The following is a 19,815-nucleotide window of genomic DNA, read 5'->3' as shown; positions in this document are numbered from 1 at the left end:
TAGATGAAAACATACAAATGCATTTAAAAAGTCCAGAAAAATACAAAGCAAATGTTAACAGTAGTTATCTTTGGGTGGTGGAGTTATTGGTATAGTTATTTTCTTTAGACTTCCTGAAGTTTCTGGGAAAAAAATTAAATAGAATATACATCCCATCAAAAATTAATAAAAAGTAGAGACAGATTTCAAAAGAAAGAAGGACTAAGCAATATATGACCTAGTTATTGTCATCCGCTTTAAGCTTTAGGAAATACATTTTGACTCAAGGATTTGGGGAGCCTGGGTAGGCTTGAGTAGGGTGTGCAACTATAGAAAGATGCATGAAGTTGCAGGAACCTAGGAGCAAGTAACATGAAGAAGGGGCTAAACAAGTAATGAAAGCAAGATGGAGTGGCTCTAACAGCTCATTATTACAGTATCATTAAGACACAGTCCACAATATCCTTAATAGCACAAACACTAAAGGCAAACCGCCCAATCCAAATCCTGGCTGTACCCTAGCTGTTATGACCTTAAGCAAGCTACTTAATTTGCAAAAAGGATTCTTGATGACCTCCAAAGGCCATTTTCTTTCTCTGTTTTAGGAGTAAGATGTAGATAATTCATCTGTAAGATGCACCTGTAAACTGTAGATAATTAAAGTACCTACTTCATAGGTTGTTGTGAGGTGTGTGTATATATATATATATATATATATATATATATATGGCACTTAGAACAGTGCCTGATACATAGTAAGGGTTATACATGTGTTTGCTATTAATTTTAGTGGGTGATGGTATAAATGTATTTAGTTACCCTTTATGTAAGACACAGTGAGAAGCATAACATTTCTGCCCTTGATGGAGCTTATGATTTTGCTCAGAATACAGGAAACAAAAAAATCAAGAGCCCAAAGCGTGACCTAAATCAGGGGATGGCAAACTTCAACCCATGGGTCTCTAGCTAACAACAGATTTTACATTTTTAAAAAGTTGTAGAGCAAAACAAAACAAGGAATATGTGACGGAGATCAATGTGGGTTGTGAAACCTAAACTCTTTACTATCTGGCCCTTTACAGAAAAAGTCTGCCACTCTTGATCTAAACAGTAAGTGCTACACCGAATTAGATGCAGAAAGAGCATTATGTGGGCAGGAGGCAAGCTTTGAACTGTAAAAACCTTATGAGATGGAGGGCCTTTGGAGGTCATAAAGAATCCTTTCTGCATATTAAGAGATCACTGCTCATGCAGTTTCTGCTTAAGGTGTTCACAGTGATGGGGGATTCACTATTTGACTTGAACTTTAAACAGAAACCTCTCTTCTTTCTTTCCATACTCCTCAATTCAGTCTCAACTTCCCTGCCATTTACCCCTGCCTCTTCCTGCTCCCTCTCCTGCGGAACAGTCAATCCGGTGAACAGTGAGACTTAAATTTATGGCCGAATCCTGGCTCTGCCACCTACCAGAAAATTTACATAATCTCCGAGCCTCCCACACTTCATCTACAAAATGTAAATAACAATTTTGGGATCGTGAAGATTAAATGAGAGGATGGTGAAAGGGCCTAGAGGGCCCTCAACATTACTTTTTGTAGTCAATCACTTGATTCCAGGACTCAAGCCTATCTTTCCAGCACAAAAACAGCTTTCAGGCAATGCAGAGCTCTTGACTAGAAGTTAACAGACCTCTAGGCCTATTTCTACCACCTGCGGCCATGGGTAAACTCATTCACCCTGATTCATGGGCTTCACCGATAAAGTGAAGGGGATGATGAATGACCGGATGATCTCCGGGTCCCCTCCGGATTAGAAAATAATCTTGAGCCCTGGATCTCGGAGCGGGACACAGGCATGTCTCAGCTCCTCCCACATTCGAGTCCCGAAAAAGCCACACGACCGAGACCCACCCTCGGTAACATAAAAGGGGTAAACCCCGGGCCCTGTACCGAATCTCTATTGCCGCCGGCCTGGCTCCAGGCAAAGCAGGTGAAACAACAACACTGGAACACAGGCCAGCGCTTTAAACCGACACAAACACAAGCCAACAGTTCGTTAACATGCGATGATAAATTAAAAGACACAGGCGACACCGCTGCTCTGAGCTACAAACCGAAGGCTAGGCCAAATTACTGCCCAAATTGCACTGGTACGGGAGAGCCCCATTGAGAAGCTTCCTTCCGCTCCCTCGAACTCCACAGCCCCAGGGAGAGGAGGAGGCCGCGGGCGTAGTAGGTGGGAAAGGAAGTGCAGAACTCGCCGGGGAAAGGCCAGGCGGAAAGCCGAGGGCACGCGCCGTCTCACCTTAGCTCGCGTGGGCTCAGACTCCTGCTGCCAGCAAGGTTTGGATCCGAGCGACGGGCCCCGACTGGATCAAGGGGCGGGCCCTGCCGAGAAAGGACCCTTCAGCCTTCCCACCGGCTCCGCGGGCTTCGCAGGCCTTCCGGGCTGCCCTCCGGCTGCCTGACTGGAAAATCCGGAACGCTGTCCCTCTCTTCCCTGACCTTCCTTCCTCCCCGCGGAGAAGGTGTCCTTTCCGCCCGGTTAGCCAGAAGCAAAGGGCGAGGTTAAGGAACCGGCGGCAGCTCGCCATAGCGGTTTTAGTCAGGCAGTACATCGGGCACCTGGCCAGAGCCAGACTACGGAAAGAAAAGTCCTCTGCTTGGCTCCCCCGACTTGAAGCGCCTTCCACTTTCGTCCTCTTCTGCTCAAGATGGTGGCTTCCCGGGCGGTTGGCAGCCTCAGCCGCTTCACTGCCTCCAGGATGCTCCGTTGCCCAGGTGAGGCCTGGTTGAGGGCGCCCAACAGCCCCGGGCAGAACTGCTACGGAGACCCGAGCTTCCCCGGAGCCTCGTCTCCCCATCGCTGCCACCTCCCTGCCCCGGCCCAGGGTCCCAGCCCTGGATAAGGGGGAGGGATGCTGCTCTGGGATCTGGTCTCTTGTTCCCTGGCGCAGGGACTGACATTTCCTCTCTCATGAGTCCTGCAGCGATTTCGGGCTCCATAAGCCCTAACGTTTCTGAGCCCTGTCCACCCGGTCTGGCACTTTCCGCTGGTCTCCTCATTTCATTTAATGATGGCCTTGAGCCTGTTCCTACGAGATTGGGAGGACTAGGAGGACTAGGACAGTCCAGTCTGTCACATCTTTGTGGCTCCATTGCACCTTGCCTGTAACAAGAGGCATCTTAAAACCTTGTGTGAAATTAACCAGCCTTGCAAATTACTGCCATTCCCTGCCCCTTTTCCCCAAAACCTTTTTTGTACCTATTACCACACTTCAATAGGAAGCTCAACTCTTGCAGTTCCAATAATCCCAGTATGAACGTATAATATATTGATTTTCAAGGGGTAGGTTCTGCAATTTGCTAGAAGAAGCATTTTTTTAAAATTACGCAGATACTCTCTTTCTTAAGGAGCAAGGTGTTAGATAATTTTACAACTATTTCTACCCTTGTTTCTGACGATACCCAGTTAGCTTGTATTAGCTATATTGTCTTTTTGTCTTCAAACTGGCGGTGAAAGTTAAAGTGGGTGACTGTGGAAAATCAAGCATTTTCCTTTCATCTCAAATCTTAAGGTGAAATGTGACTTTTTATTGCATGTTGTACTTAATATCGGTTACTTAATTAGAAATATAATTTATAATATGCCTTCCTCCTTCTGAACCCCCCGGGGTAATACCGCATGCTGTTTTTGGAGGAGTGCCTGGAATCTCCCTTTACTGTAAGGGACTAATTTCGAATGATTGAATCTCTTCTGCTTTCTTATTTCGACCAATGTTTTTAGTCTCCACAGGACTGCTTTGTGTGTGTGTGCGCGCGCATCAATCGTAAGATTACAGAAAATTGAAATGCTGTGAAGACTGGGGAAAGGGATTAAGAAAAAAAGAATCACCCATTCCCTTACTACTCACATACCTACTGTTAGCATTTGGTCATGTGACCTGACAGTTTGTCTGTTTTCCACATTTTTGGTTTAACACTTTAAAAATATCAAATGTATATTTTTGAGCTTCCCCTCCATTGATTTTAAGGTAATGCAATTAAAAGCATTAAATTTGGAGTCTGACTTCTGGGTTTGAATCTAGCTCTGCCTTTTACCCTCTGGTGACCTTGGGCAAGTAATTTCTGTGTCTGTTTTCTCATTTGTGAAATGGGGAATAATACCACCTTGTGAGCTTTAAAGGAGTTATTTTAGGTGTAAAGCAGTTTTTCGTGGAGTAAGTGCTACTGTTAACGTTAATAAACGTTAGCTGTTATAACTCTTTCCTGCCCTGAAGAACTATGATTCTATTGATACAGATATGAGACTTTTTTAAAGTAATTTTTACATTTTACATGTGATAAAAGGTTACAAGCCTAGTTTTTCTATGTTTTTTTATAGAAATATATATACACACATGTGTGTATATATTTTGCATTGTGTTTTAACCTATAAGAAAATATGGCTTGAGGAAGGAGGGTTAAATTGGGAGATTGGGATTGACATATACACACTACCACATATAAAATAGATAACTAATAAGAACCTACTGTATAGCACAGGGGAACTCTACTCAATACTCTGTAATGACCTATATGGGAATAGAATCTAAAAAAGAGTGGATATATGTATATGTATAACTGATTCACTTTGCTGTACAGCAGAAACTAACACAACATGGTAAATCAACTATACTCCAATAAAAATTAATTTTAAAAATTAAAAAATATAGCTTATTATAGCTATTGCTCCTTTTAGTAGCAATGTATAAATTTTGAAAAAAAGTCTAGAAAGTGAATTTAAAGTTACCTGCACACCTGGATTGCCATTTAGACTCAACAGACTAACCCTAACCCTAACCCTAACCCTAACTGAAAGTCTATGCCAAGGCATTGCCAAACATTTAATGAGATTATGACGTTTAATGATGGATGATTAAAATCTCTTGATGCTGCTTTGTATTTCTTGAAGTTTTGACCCATTCCTGCCTGAGTGCTACAATTCTGAGTATGACTATCAAATGAAAATCACATCTTGACCAAAATATCTTGTTTATTTCCCACTCTTACTCTAAATTCAAATTCCTGATTACCTAAGTGGTAGAATAATTTCACAGGAAAAGAATTGGAGGCAAATACCTTAGTAGATGGTGTATATTTAAATTTGACTCTCACTTCCTTAATCCTGTCCCTTCCCCCGGTACTAAATATTGAGAAAAGCTGTTGATTGTTACAACAAAAGTAACACTTTCGTATTTGAAATTTGTGTTAGCAGTAATCCAGCTCTCTGCACTGCTGTAGTCTTCGATCTTGTAGGTATCTTGTAGGTATCTTCTCGAGTTAAATTATTTAAATGATTACAAAGTAGGCCAGAGGTTTCTCTCTCTTTTGCTGGCACAGGAAATATAGGCTAAAGTTCACCCAGCTGCTCTACCGCAGGGGTCCCCAACCCCCGGGGCTGCAGGCGAGTGCCGCCTGAACCATCCCCCACCCCACACCCCCACCGGTCCGTAGAAAAATTGTCTTCCATGAAACCTGTCCCTGGGGCCCAAAAGGTTGGGGACCGCTGCTCTAAAGTAAGCTCTCCTAATTAGGAAGTGAGGAAGGCTGGATTCCAAAAGCAAAGCTACTGAGTACTTCAACTTGATTTAGTTGACTGTGGTTTGAAATTGTTTTCCAGACACGTTTGTACATTTGCTGGTTTTTTCTTTGTTTCTTGTCTCTATTGATTTAGAGGAGGTTTTGTGTATGTCTATATGGGGGGAAAGGTAGGTTAGTGGATGAGAGTTTATGGTTTATAAGCTAATGAGCTCAAACCTGTTGTCTCAAATATTTGGTCTTCAGAATTACAACCCACGTCCAAGCCCCTTCACCTGCTCTGTTTTCTTTTTTCCTTAGGCACTTATCTTCTAACATATTTATTTTCATATTTATTTTTATTGTCTTTTATCTGTCTTTCCACCCCATCTTCTCCCACTCTGCATTCCTGATCAGTTCCTTCTCACTAATTCAGTTTACCCTGTTCTAGCTAGAATTGCCTATTATCTGGCTCCCCTCCCACAGAATTTCTACTTCATAGGGAAACTCCTTTCTATGCCAGGCCCGTTTTCACCTCCTCCACAAAGACAGGGATTTTTGTCTTTCTGTTCACTCTAGGCCACACTAGATTTTTGTTGTGGAATATAAATGACTATGAGATGATGTTGGAGGAGATTACAGTTTAGTTGGGGGAAACACCTGCTACAGATGCAACGATTAGAGAACAAAACAGTGAGTAATAAAGATAAAATTTGGGCAGGGAAGGCAAAGATCCTTGTAGACAGAATCTCAAGATAAGGCGTTGTGGAGCCATGATACAGATATAAAGAAGGAAGAGTCACAAATACAGATGACACACATCTCAAATGATGGAAAAGCAAAGGGAAGTATATCGTTAGTGAAGTAGAGGCACTGGAGATTGAGGAGATGGCTGGCTTCTCTTATCTTAATTTACTTTGGTGTAGGACTTTGACTTATAGGTACTTTTATAATCATTACATCACTTTTACTCTATCTTTATAAGAACACTGAAATGCTCTGAGAGACTTGTACATGGTCATACAACTAGTAAATAATAAACTTGATGGTCGAACCCACGGCTTTGGACTCTCGGGTCCTTTGTCTTTGCACCATGAGGGCTGACTTGGATTGCTTAAAGAAAAACAAATGCAGACAGAACCAGCGATCACCCCACTCTGGTTCTGGTGCCATCTAGTTGTTTTTTTTTTAAATAGTATGTTGTTTTGCCTTTGAAAGCAGTATAAAGCTGCTTTTTCCTGTGCCTTCGCTTCCCCTCCTTTAAAGAACTGCCGGATAGAGAGAAACATGGAGCCTCTAAAGCCCCTTGATTTTATTTTTCATGACACTGGAAAGTCCGTCTCTCCATAGAAATGCAAGAGGACCTGGCTGGAGAACATGCTTGAGATATATTTGGAATACATTCGGAACTAACATTATGGATCGCTTTGTAGATTACTTATTTCTTAGTGTATTTGTTTCCTATTGTGGCCCTAAATTTCCACAAGCTTAGTGTCTGAAACAATAGAAATTTATTATCTTACAGTTACGGATGTCAGAAATGAGTCTCACTGGGTTAAAATCAAAGGTGTTGGCAGGGCTGTGTTCATTCTGGATGCTCTAAGGGAAAATCCATTTCGTTGCCTTTTCTAGCTTCCAGAGGCTGCCTGCATTCCTTGACTTCTTCAAAGCCAGCAAAATGAGTTCTCGTGCTGCCATCTCTGGTTCTTTTGCCTTTTCTCCTCCTTTGTAATTTCATGGGGTGTACCTGAATAATCCAGGCTAATCACCCTGTATTAAGGTCAGCTAATTAGCCACCTTAATTCCATTTGCAGCCTTTATTTCCCTTTGCCATATAACCTAACATACTGGGTTTCTGGGGACATGGGCATCCTTGAGAGGCCATTCTTCCACCCACCACATTTAGTATCCAGATAATCATTTGACCTGATAATTGAAACAAAAAGATACAGCAGTGGTCACAATAATGGCTTAGAACACTTTGTTTTGTTGTGGTTGTTATAAAGTCCAGCTTTGTTATGTATAGCAGGTACTATGGAAATTCTGTTTTGTAAAATAATTAATTTTGAAATATCTTTTTCTTACAGGTTATATTTGCCGCAACTTTACAAGGTCCTCTGCTTTGCTGAGTAAGTTTAATTTCTTGTTGACATGCTTACATTGCTTTTTATACTTATTTAGCAATAAACATGTTTACAAATAAATTTTCCTTCTCTTTTTAGCCAGAACCCACATTAACTATGGAGTCAAAGGGGACGTAGCAGTTATTCGAATTAACTCACCCAATTCGAAGGTACCTAATTCAACTTGCTGCAGTTTATTTCTACTCACTACATTCATTAATCCAGTCCTGAATGGCAAAGAAAGAAATCCACCAATTTGGCAGTAATCCTATCACATGAACTTACAGTTTTGATGGTTAGAGTTTGAGAAATCGCCCAAGGAATGCAGTTTTCTTCAGCAGAGGTCCTTGTTTAAGAATTCCTCCTAGTTGACTTTAGTTGTCAGATTAACATCAAGGATTAATAAAACTATCTTTTTGTTACACTGTAGAATGATAAGGTGGTTTATTAGATAAGAAGCAAATTATAAGCTTTGTTTATAAGAATTAAAACTGACCTACCCATCTTAACTATGAGGTTATTAAATCGGCTTCCTTAACCTGCCTGACATAAGTCATTATTCACAGTAATTTGGCTGGGTTAAATGTCGTTAAGTTTCCTACGGGACCTGAATGACCCGGTGCAGTTCATATATTAGAACTCAAGTTCTGTTCAAAGTGGAGCTTCATTTGTTTTTGGCAACTTCAAAAAAGCATACAGCATTAATCCAGTCTTTTGCCAAGAAGAGCTTTACTGCAGGAACTCATGCTTTTCCCTCACCTAAAGTTGGTGTAAAGATTTCATATTTCAGAAATCTTATTACCAGAGGCCTCAATGAAGTAGGAGGGCCTAGATGTAAGCAATTAACGACTATCACAAATTAAGGAAAGTAAGAGGCAGTCCCCCTCACTAGAGTAAATCTTAGCATTTACTGAGCAATGATTCAAACTTAAGACATTTTTTGTAAGTTGACCATTTTTCCTGAACACAAAAATAACAGATACCTATAGTAGGACATTTTAAAGCAATAAAGAGGAGAATAACAATCATTCATGCTCCAAACCCAAAGATAACCACTTTTAACATTTAATCCAGTTTCAGCAAATAATATTCTAAAAATTAAGATCATACTATATGTCTAATTTTTTTATTTTTTTTTTTGCGGTACGCGGGCCTCTCACTGTTGTGGCCTCTCCCGTTGTGGAGCACAGGCTCCGGACACGCAGGCTTAGCGGCCATGGCTCACGGACCCAGCCGCTCTGCGGCATGTGGGATCTTCCCGGACCGGGGCACGAACCCATGTCCCCTGCATCAGCAGGCGGACTCTCAACCACTGCGCCACCAGGGAAGCCCTATATGTCTAATTTTGATTTCTTTTTTCCTTAACATTATACAAATTTTTTCCATGCTGATAAATGTTTGTAGACTTAATTATAGCCTGCATATGATTGAAACTTAGGAATATGACCTCCTCAGGAATACGAGTTCCTCCTTTAAGTAGAAATATTTTTAGAGGGAGGGGTGCTTACAGTTGCCCAAAGCAGCTGAATAGACAGCTGCTGGGTTGTTTGTTTGTTTCCCTGTCTCTTTCTTTTAACAGTATATTTCTCCTGGTTAAACGTATTTCCTATAATCAAAATAGCATTTGATGGTGATTTGCATATCTGTTACTTCGAATTTAAACCCTTAGATTTATATGTATTTCCCTTTGGTAGGTGAATACTCTGGGTCAAGAAGTGCATTCAGAGTTCATAGAAGTAATGAATGAAGTCTGGTCTAGCAATCACATCAGAAGTGCTGTCCTTATCTCATCAAAGCCAGGGTGCTTCATTGCAGGTGCCGATCTCAAGTAAGTTTTAGGAACTTTGAAGTCACCTTTTACCTTGGCTAACGGTATGTTTTTTTAGGCCTAATCATTTCTCATTTTAAAAGAAGGTAGAAGTAAATATTCTCTGCAAGTTTTTTTAAAATTATTTTCATGAGTTTAATAAAGTTAATAAAAAAGAAGGACTTGTTGCTTAAACCTTATAAAACTGAATACAGCCTTTCTTTAAAGAAGTTGAAGTAGTAGTTCAAGGAGCAATGTTTGAGTAGAATGAAAATAAACTAACAATGAGATACCCTTTTTTTCATCCACCAGACCAGCAAACATTTAAAAGTTTGAAAATATATTAGCAAGGACTTGGGAAAATGAGAAAGTTAAATATTACTAGTAGGAATGCAAATTGGTACAGCCACTTTGGAGAGTAATTTGATAAAATTTAGTAAAACTGAAAATGCACATATCATATATTCAAGTGATACCTCTTCTAGGTATATATGCTAGAGAAATCCCACCCTTTGGTTTTAAGGACCCGTGCATGCATAGGGATGTTCAGTCCTGTATAGTTTTTTTAAAATAGTGAAGAATTTGAAACAAGCTAAACGTCAGTCATGAGGGAAATAGATAAGTAAATGTGGAATATTCACAAGATAAAATACTACAAAAACAATTCAAAGGAACTAACGATCTACAGCATAATGTTAGAACTCAAAAACATAATGTTAAGTTAAAAAAAAAGCAAGTTACAGAATGTTTGATACTGTTTATAGTTTATATAAACATTTAAAAACCATACATGAATACTTCTCTGTATTATTTATGGATACAAATATGTAGTTGGTTTGAGGAATACACTACAAACATGAAAATGGTTGTTTCAGGGTAAATGAATTGGCTGGTAGAACTTCAGGGGTCAAAGGCTACTTTACCAATACAGCTAATATTTTCTTTTTTTTCAATGATATAATGTACGTATATATAACTTCTTTAAAATTCTTTAAAGCAAAAGTAAGGAGAGATGATGCCTTAATATTAGTTTACTGGGTTAAAATGTTAACGGTTATTAATTCTGTCAAAATATGGGTATTTGTTATATTATTTTTTGCAGTTTAGGCAATGATAGCCAGCATTATTGGCTTAGTAATTTGTATGTATGGTGTTTGTATATTTTTAAACTTTGTTCAATATTGTATACCCTTCTTTTTTTATGTATAGTAATTAGAAATTCATAAATATTCTGTTTGTTTATGTTTATTTTTTAGAAAAAGCAAAGTTATCTCCATCAAGTGCTTTCTCTTCTAGCTTGGTTATTTAAGCCTAGTAAGACACTGATGTACCTGGTAGTAGCTACCTAAATCCATAGGAAAATACTTGTAGCTTGTGTGAGGCTAGCTGAACAAGTCCCAGCATATAAAATGACAGAAAATTAGTTGTCTTTGGTCAAAAGTAAAAAACCCACAGCTTAAATGTGTTCAGAAACAGTAAGTAGCAAATGAAACAAACTGAAATTAAAGGACATTGAGGACAACATTATTGTAATAGAAGCCTTTTTTTCTGTCATTCTGATTGATGTTTAATCCGAAAGCTACCTGATAGTGAAAATGTTTAATCTGCTTGTGAAAATATTTACCAGAAGATGATTTTCTCATGTACAGAGCTTTGTAATCTAATGATTTGTTACCAAAACAAACACAAATTTATTCAACATGTTTTGTTTCATGTTCTCTGAATCCAGAAATTTAACACTCTTTATCGAGAGATGATATCACTGATATTAGTGCTATCTGAGGCAAAATCATTCTTAAACTTCTGAGTGTTTGAAGATTCACTACCGAATATTGATATATGATAGGATAAGGATATGGTGGATGAAGTATTGAACAAAATAGGTTATGGTTTTATCTTTGGTTTCTTTTGGTTCTCTTCTCTCATGTTTACTGCAGCATGTTAACTGCTTGCACGACCCCTCAAGAGGTAACACAAATATCACAGGAAGCACAGAGAATGTTTGAGAAAGTTGAGAAGTCCACAAAGCCTATTGTGGCTGCCATCAATGGATCCTGCTTAGGAGGAGGACTTGAGGTACAGATTTATTCCAAAGTCATTGAGACAACGGTCCAGCTCATTGTTGGGATTCACCTGCTGCAAACCTTTAGCTACTATTTTGCCTTAAAAAAAGTTGTTGAGGGAGAATCAGCCTTGTTTTTAGCTACCAAATTTCTGGATAGGTTTTTATCCTTATTCTCATGGCACAGAGCAAGTGAACCAAAGTGTCATGTTTTCATTTACAAACTGAGAAGATTTTGAACTAGCTCTCTAAGGCCCCTATCAATTCTAAAAAACCTTGTTAAAGTTTGCGAGGCAGAGATTGAAAAGTGTGATGCATGCTGTTGAGCTACTGAAGTCTAGTTGAGACACATAACGCATAATGTTCGTCAAGCGTATTGTGAGTAGTAAAGATGGTAAATAACACAAGATTTGAGAGAAGAGATGCTTACCAAACTGGAGCATGTAAGAAAGAAGGAGGGGAAAAGAAAATAACATTTATTGAACATTTATCACATGCTGGGTTCTATACTAGACACTTTCACGTGTATTAATTAAGGAAACCTGTGTCTGGTCCTAAAAGATAGGCAGAATTTGATTAACCAGAAAGTAGTGGGAAAACATTCCACATGTGGCATGGTGTGAGCAAAGACAAGGATAAACAAAGCCTAATTAGGGCACCGTAAGTAGGCCTGCTTGATTGAAGAGTCTTTACATCACACAGGGTTTCTTAACCTGGGGTGCATATATAATTATGTGTGCATTTTTCTGTTGAGAGCTTCCATACCTTTCAGCAGATTTTCAAGGAGATCTGCAACCCAAAAAGAGGTTGATAACTTAGGGGAAAGGTATGGAGTAAGGCCAGAAAGGTAAATTGTAGAAAGCATCAAATGCCAGCCTAAGGAATTTCGGTTTATTCTGGGGGCACATTCTTGCTTTATGAGTAATATTTAGACCCTCACATATCCTAAGATGTTACAAACTTACATTTTTTAACACTCTAATTTTCTTTCATTTGTTTGAAGCTTGCCATTTCATGCCAATACAGAATAGCAACAAAAGATAAGAAAACAGTTCTGGGTTCCCCTGAAGTCTTGCTGGGAATCCTACCAGGAGCGGGAGGCACACAAAGGCTACCCAAAATGGTGAGTTTAAGATACCCATGTTAACTTGAGAACCTCGGTCCTATGTGCCCCTTTAGATCTATTTCCTCTGTACAAAAGGTATAATATGGGTATTCATTGTAAAATTTAGAAACTGGACTTCCCTGGTGGCGCAGTGGTTAAGAATCTGCCTGCCAATGCAGGAGACACAGGTTCAAGCCCTGGTCCGGGAAGATCCCACATGCTGCGGAGCAACTAATAAGCCCATGCGCCACAACTACTGAGCCTACACTCTAGAGCCTGTGAGTCATAACTACTAAGCCTGCGTGCCACACTACTGAGCCTGCGCTCTAGAGCCCCTGAGCCACAACTACTGAGCCCACGTGCCACAACTACTGAAGCCTGCACACCTAGAGCCCGTGCTCTGCAACAAGAGAAGCCACTGCAGTGAGAAGCCTGCGCACCACAACAAAGAGCAGCCCCTGCTCGCCGCAACTAGAGAAAGCCTGCGTGCAGCAAAAAAGTCCCAACGCAGCCAAAAATAAATAAATAAACAAATAAATAAATAAGTAAAATTTAGCGCTTCCCTTGAGGCGCAGTGGTTGAGAGTCCGCCTGCCGATGCAGGGCACACAGGTCCGTGCCCCGGTCTGGGAAGATCCCACATGCCGCGGAGCGGCTGGGCCCGAGAGCCATGGCCGCTGAGCCTGCACGTCTGGAGCCTATGCTTCGCAACGGGAGAGGCCACAACAGTGAGAGGCCCGCGTACCACACACACACAAAAAAATTAGAAACCAAATACAATGTGAATATATAGGATCAATAACATTTTATTCCTGATATTTGTTTATTTTTTCAATTCTACTTTTTATTTATTTTTTCAATTCCTTGATCAAAATGATTGATCAGGGTCCTTTGTTAGTCCCTGAAGAAGGGAAGAGATAGATAAGATACATGTCTTGCTTTCTGGAACTTACAGTTTAATTTGTTCCTTCTCTGCACAGTATGATCTTACCAGTTTTTCAAATCCCTGGGTCTTATTTCATGATAACTGTTAAGAGGCAGACCTTTCCCCTGATTTGGATGATCTCACTGTTGTATTCTATAGACCCAAAAGAGGCCCATCAGGCTTTTGAATTCTTAAGAAGAAGGGAAGGACAGTCAGACCTGGGGGCTGCAGAGCAATCCTAACATCAAACTCCCTGAACCTCATAGCCTCTGGTACTGTGGGTTCTTCAGGGAAAACAACACTCAGCAGAAATACTCTTTGCAGAGAAGTCGATAGGAGTTGGACATAGAAAAATGGGAAAGTTTATGGTATTTGTTTTCTGATAATAAATAGTGTGCATTCCTTCATAGGAATTGCCAAGAGGATTTACTGAAAGAATGAATAAGCCTATATGTGTATAGAAAATATTGCTGTTTCTTTTGTTTTGTTATAGTTGGTTCTTGAATGTAGCTAGAAGCTGTTCGAGCACCTACATACAAAGCCCTAGTTGAGTTCTCTTTTTGTTAAGTCTAAGATTCTTTCTAAAGACATTGTCAAAACTATGAGATTTCTCAGTCTCTACTAATTCTGGTATAGGAATTTTAAATACACAAATGATAGAGAAGAAACTCAGAATGACATAAATGTACAATTCTAGGAAACATGACATTTTTTCTCTACTTTATCAATCCATAAGACAGAAATCCTACATATTGAATTAAAAGAAGAGATATAAAGACATTTTTAACTTCAGGCGGAGGTTTCTAAAACTAAACTTTACCTAAATGTGTATCAGTATATAAAATTTCGTTGATAGATATATAACATAAAAATCTGGTTTGAGTTTTCTCATTTTAATATTTATTTTGCTCAGTTGGATGATTTGTAAATTGTAATTATCACTGATTTTTTTCCACCTTTGCTCTAATCCTTGCTTGCTTGTTAGGTGGGTGTGCCTGCTGCTTTTGACATGATGCTGACTGGTAGAGGCATTCGTGCAGACAGAGCAAAGAAAATGGGACTGGTTGACCAACTGGTGGAACCGCTGGGTAAGTGCTAACATGCTTCAGAATTGAGCCTTATGAAGTTATTTATTTTCTTAAAGAGTTAATATCTTGAATATTGGTTATAGTGAAACCCAAACACTTAAGAAATGAGTCATTATTCTGAAGAGTGAAGTTTTCTAAAAATAGCTAATACTAAATCATTTTCAACATCACCCCAATTTCTATTTTACGTTATTTATAATTGGGACATTAGGAATACAGAATTGAACCAAGTCATTATTTTTGGTTCTTAAATTACCTGTATCATTATCCATGATAACTATTCTTCAGTTTTTTGTGTCTGTTTTAATAATATAATAAACATGTATGAAACAACCAACCTAAGGATATTAATAATGGACATCTACTAATGTGCTGCTTCCTCCCATACAATTTCCTTGCCTCTTCTCATCCAAAGAAACCACTATTCCAGATTGTATGTTCATCACCCTCTTACATTTCTTAAAAATCAGCATTGTTGAGATGTTATTTACATGATAATAAATTTACCAGTGTTTAATGTACAGTTTGCATTTTGACAAACGTATATAGCTATGTAAACACCACCACAATCATACAATAGAACATTTCTAGTATGTATCTTTTTGTGTCTTTCATTTAGCATACTGCTTTTGAGATTCATCCATGTTGTTATATGTCAGCAATGTATTCCTTCTTGTTGCTGAATGTCATTCCATTGTATAGATAAACCATAATTTGTTTATCCGTTCACCAAATGATAGACATTTGAGGTGTTTCCAATTTAGAGCTATTCTAAATAAAGTTGCTATGAACATTCATTGACAAGTCTTTATGTGGAGAAATATTTCATTTCTTTTGGACAAATACTGAAGAGTGAATTGGCTGGACCATATGATAGATGTGCTTATTAGCTTTTAAGAACCTGTCAAACTGTTTTTCCAAAGTGGTTATACCATTTACATTCTTACCAGCAGAGTATGAGAGTTCTAGTTACAACCACTTTGCACGCTCAGTCTTTTTAATTTTAAACATTTCAATAAGAGTGTAGTAATATGTCATTGGGGTTTAATTTGTATTTCCCTAAAGACCAAAGATACCGAACTTATTTCATGTGTTTATTTGCCTTCTGTATATCTTCTGATAAAGTGTTCAAATGTTTTGCCCATTTTGTTTGATTTAGCTGTTTTTCTTATTACTGAGTTTTCAGAGTTCTTTATATATCAGGATATAAGTCCTTTATGAGATTTGTAATTTGCAAATATTTTCTCCCTGTCTATCGCTTGTCTTTTCATTATCTAAGAGTAGAAATTCTTAATTTTGATGAAGTCCAATGTATCAAAGTCGTCTTTTATGGATCATGGTATTGGTGTTTTAGAAATCTTTTCCTAACAAGATTGCAAAGATTTTCTCCTATGTTTTCTTCTGAAAGTTTTGTAGTTTAGCTCTTACATTTTGGTCTGTGCTACTTCAAGTTAATGTTTATGTTTGGTGTGAGGTAAAGATTGAGTTGTTGTTGTTGTTGTTTTTGTTATGTGATTATGAATATCCAAAATGTCCTGGCACAATTTTTTGAGAAGACTCTTCTTTCCCATTGACACCTTGACACCTTGGTGGAAAATTAGTTGATCCTCTGTGTTTGGGTCTATATCTAGGTTTCCTATTTCCAATTTATATGTCTTTACTTAAGACAGTGTCACACTGTCTTGATTATTGTGTTTTATAGTAAATCTTGATATCTGACAGTGTGACCCCACCCTCCACCTTGCTTCTCTTCTTTCAATATCATTTTACCTATTCTAGTTTCTTTGCATTTACATATGAATTTTAAATCATCTCATCCATATCTACAGAAACATCTGCTAGGATCTTGATTGGAATTCCATTGAATCAATGTATCAATTTGGGGAGAATTGACTTTTTTTTTTTTTTTTTTTTGCGGTACACGGGCCTCTCACTGTTGTGGCCTCTCCCGTTGCCATAGCTCACGGGGCCCAGCCGCTCCGCAGCATGTGGGATCTTCCCGGACCGGGGCACAAACCCGTGTCCCCTGCATTGGCAGGCGGACTCTCAACCACTGTGCCACCAGGGAAGCCCGAGAATTGACATTTTAAAAATACTGAGTGTTTTCATTATGAACATAATATAACTTTCTGTTTACTAAGGTCATCTTTAATTTCTCTCAGTAGTGTTTTATACTTTTCATTGAACATATCTTGTACACATTTTGTTAAATTTGTACCTAAGTATTTCATACTTTTGTGCCATTATACTTTTTTAACTTTAATTTCTCATTAATTACTAACATATAAATACAAATGATTTTCGTATGTGGACCTTGTATTCTATGATTTTGCTAAATTTATTTATTAGTTCTACTAGGTTTTTCTGTAGATTCCTAAGGATTTTCTACATAAATAATCATGTTATCTACAAATAAAGACATTTTGGCTTCTTCCTTTCCCATCTGGTTGGTGTTTCTTTTTCTTGACTTACTGCAGTGGCTAAGATCTTTAGTACAATATTGATTTGAAGTGAAAGCAGATATTATTAACTTGTCCCAGTCTTAAGAGAGACATTCACGTGGCTGCTGTAGGGTGTATAATGTTACATAGGTTTTCCACGTATACCCTTTATCAGATTGCAGATGTACCTTATTTATAGTTTGCTGAGAACTGTATTGCTTTTTCTGCATCTAATGAGGTAATTGTTTGGGTTAGTTCTTTTAGTTTATTAAGTAAAGTCATTTACATTGATTTTTGACTATTGAATTCATTCCTGGAATAAACTTCACTTGGTTGTGATGTATTATCCTTTCTATAAAGTGCCGGCTGAATCAGCTAAAATTTTGTGAAGGATTTTTACGTCTGGTCATGAGAGATAATGGTCTCAGGAATAATATTTTTTTTCTTGTGATATTATTGCCTGGTGTTGATATCTGGGTAATTCTGACTTCATAAAATGAGTTGGAAATATTTCTTCCTCTTCAATTTTCTGGAAGATTTTGCATAGAATTGGTATTATATTTTCCTTAAATCCTTGATAAAATTCACCAGTGAAGTTATATGGACTTGGAGTTTTGATTCTTGGGAAGGTTATAACCTATGAATTCAATTTCCTTAGTAGATATGGGGCTATTCAGGTTGACTATTTCTTTTTTCCTTTTTTTTTTTTTTTTGGCCTTGCCACGTGGCTTGCAGGACCTTAGTTCCCTCACCAGGGATTGAACCCAGGCCCCTGGCCATGAAAGCACCAAGTCCTAACCGTTGGACCACCAGGGAATTCCCAGGTTCACTATTTCTTTTTTCTTTCTTTCCTTTTTTTTCTTTTAATTGGAGTATAGTTGATTTACAATGTTGTGTTAGCTTTGGGTGTACAGCAAAGCAAATCACCATACATTTACTTATATCCACTCTTTTTTAGATTCTCTTCCCATACAGGTCACCACAGAGCATTGAGTAGAGTTTCCTGTGCTACACAGCAGCAGGTCCTTATTAACTATCCATTCTATACATAGTAGTGCAGGTTCACCATTTCTTTTCTTTTTTTTTTTAATTTTTAAAAAAAATTTATTTAATTAATTTTTTTGCTGTGTTGGGTCTTCATTGCTGTGCTCAGGCTTTCTCTAGTTGCGGTGAGTGGGGGCTACTCTTCGTTGAGGTGCGCAGGCCTCTCATCGTGGTGGTGTCTCTTGTTGCGGATCACGGGCTCTAGGCGAGCAGGCTTCAGTAGTTGTGGCATGTGGGTTCAGTAGTTGTGGCTCGCAGGCCCAGTAGTTGTGGCGCATGGGCTTAGTTGCTCTGCGGCATGCGAGATCTTTCCAGACCAGGGCTCGAACCCATGTCCCTTGCATTGGCAGGCGGATTCTTAACCACTGCACCACCAGGGAAGCCCCAGGTTGGTTCACCATTTCTTGAGTGAGCTGTAGTTGTTTGTTTTGCAAAGATTTTGTGCATTTCATTTAAATTGACAAATTTATTTCAATAAAGTTGTTCAGGGACTTCCCTGGTGACTCAGTGGATAAGACTCCACACTCCCAATGCAGGGGCCCTAGGTTTGATCCCTAGTCTGGGAACTAGGTCCCACATGCATGCTGCAACTAAGAGTTGGCATGTCACAACTAAGGAGCCTGCCTTCTGCAGCTAAGACCCAGCACAACCAAATAAATAAATAAATATTTTTTCAAAAGTTAAAAAAAAATAAAGTTGTTCATAATACTTTATTATTATTCTTTTCATATCTTTACACTCTATAATAATGCTCCTCTTTCATTCCTGATATTGCTAATTTGTGTCTTCTGTTTTTTCCCTGATGAGTCTGGCTAGAAATTTATCAGTTTTATTGATCTTTTCTAAGAATCAGCTTTTAATTCCATTGGTTTTGTTTGCTGTTTTATTGATTTCAGCTGTCTTATTATTTATTTCTTTCTGCTTGCTTTTGGATTTAATTTGCTCTTCTTTTTCTAGTTTCTTACTAGAAACTAGTTTCTTTCATTGATTTTAGGCCTTTCTTCTTTTCTAACATAAGCATTAAAGCTATATATTGGGAATTCCGTGGCGGTTCAGTGGTTAGGACTTGGCACTTTCACTCCTGGGGCCTGGGTTCAATCCCTGGTTGGGAAACTAAGATCCTGCAAGCCGTGCGACACAGCCAAAAAAAAAAAAAAAAAGACAAAAAAAGCTATACATTTTCTTCTTGGCATTGCTTTATCTGCATGTTTTAATGTTATGTTTTCAGTTCCATAAAGGTCAAATATTTTCAGATTTCTCTAGTGATTTCTTCTTTGGCCCATGTATAATTTAGAAGTATGTTGTTTAATTTCCAAATATTTGGGGATGATTCAGATATCTTTCTGTTATTGGTTTCTAGTTGAATTCTGCTGTGATCAGAGTATAGTCGATCCTTATTATTTGAGGTTCCCTGTCTGTGAATTTGCCTACTCACTAACATTTGTCATAACCCCAAAAGTGATACTCGTGGTTCTTTTGCAGTCATTCATAGACACGTACAGAGTGGCAAAAGATTCAAGTCTCCCAACGCACATGTTCCCAGCTGAAGTCAAACAAGGCACTGTCTGCCTTCTCATTTCAGCTTTTATAAAACCAGCAAGTGTCCTTTCCATGGTCTATTTACTGCCACATTTTCCTCATTTTGTGCTTTTTGTTTGTGATTTTGCTGTTTAAAATAGTGAGAG

The 19,815-nt window shown here is 38.5% G+C and overlaps 2 protein-coding genes across 3 annotated transcripts in view; one reads left to right on the top strand and one right to left on the bottom strand.

Annotated features, from left to right (window-relative positions):
* HADHB (hydroxyacyl-CoA dehydrogenase trifunctional multienzyme complex subunit beta) overlaps positions 1-2,405 on the bottom strand; it is a 36,308-nt gene extending 33,903 nt beyond the window's left edge. For both annotated transcript variants that reach the window (XM_082671718.1, XM_082671717.1), the window contains exon 1: positions 2,283-2,405. The gene's annotated coding sequence lies outside the window, so the exon portion shown is untranslated. The remainder of the gene's footprint in view (positions 1-2,282) is intronic.
* Positions 2,406-2,546: 141 nt separating this feature from the next.
* HADHA (hydroxyacyl-CoA dehydrogenase trifunctional multienzyme complex subunit alpha) overlaps positions 2,547-19,815 on the top strand; it is a 54,535-nt gene continuing 37,266 nt past the window's right edge. The window contains exons 1-7 of the mRNA XM_082671716.1: positions 2,547-2,758; positions 7,624-7,665; positions 7,759-7,829; positions 9,354-9,487; positions 11,404-11,542; positions 12,532-12,651; positions 14,543-14,645. Coding sequence (XP_082527842.1) covers positions 2,692-2,758; positions 7,624-7,665; positions 7,759-7,829; positions 9,354-9,487; positions 11,404-11,542; positions 12,532-12,651; positions 14,543-14,645 — 676 coding nt within the window. The 5' untranslated portion in view covers positions 2,547-2,691. The remainder of the gene's footprint in view (positions 2,759-7,623; positions 7,666-7,758; positions 7,830-9,353; positions 9,488-11,403; positions 11,543-12,531; positions 12,652-14,542; positions 14,646-19,815) is intronic.

Source organism: Grampus griseus (genome assembly GCF_964374135.1).
Source record: "Grampus griseus genome assembly, chromosome: 15".
NCBI classification, from domain to species: Eukaryota; Metazoa; Chordata; class Mammalia; order Artiodactyla; family Delphinidae; genus Grampus; species Grampus griseus.
This window is presented reverse-complemented; position numbering and strand designations above follow the sequence as displayed.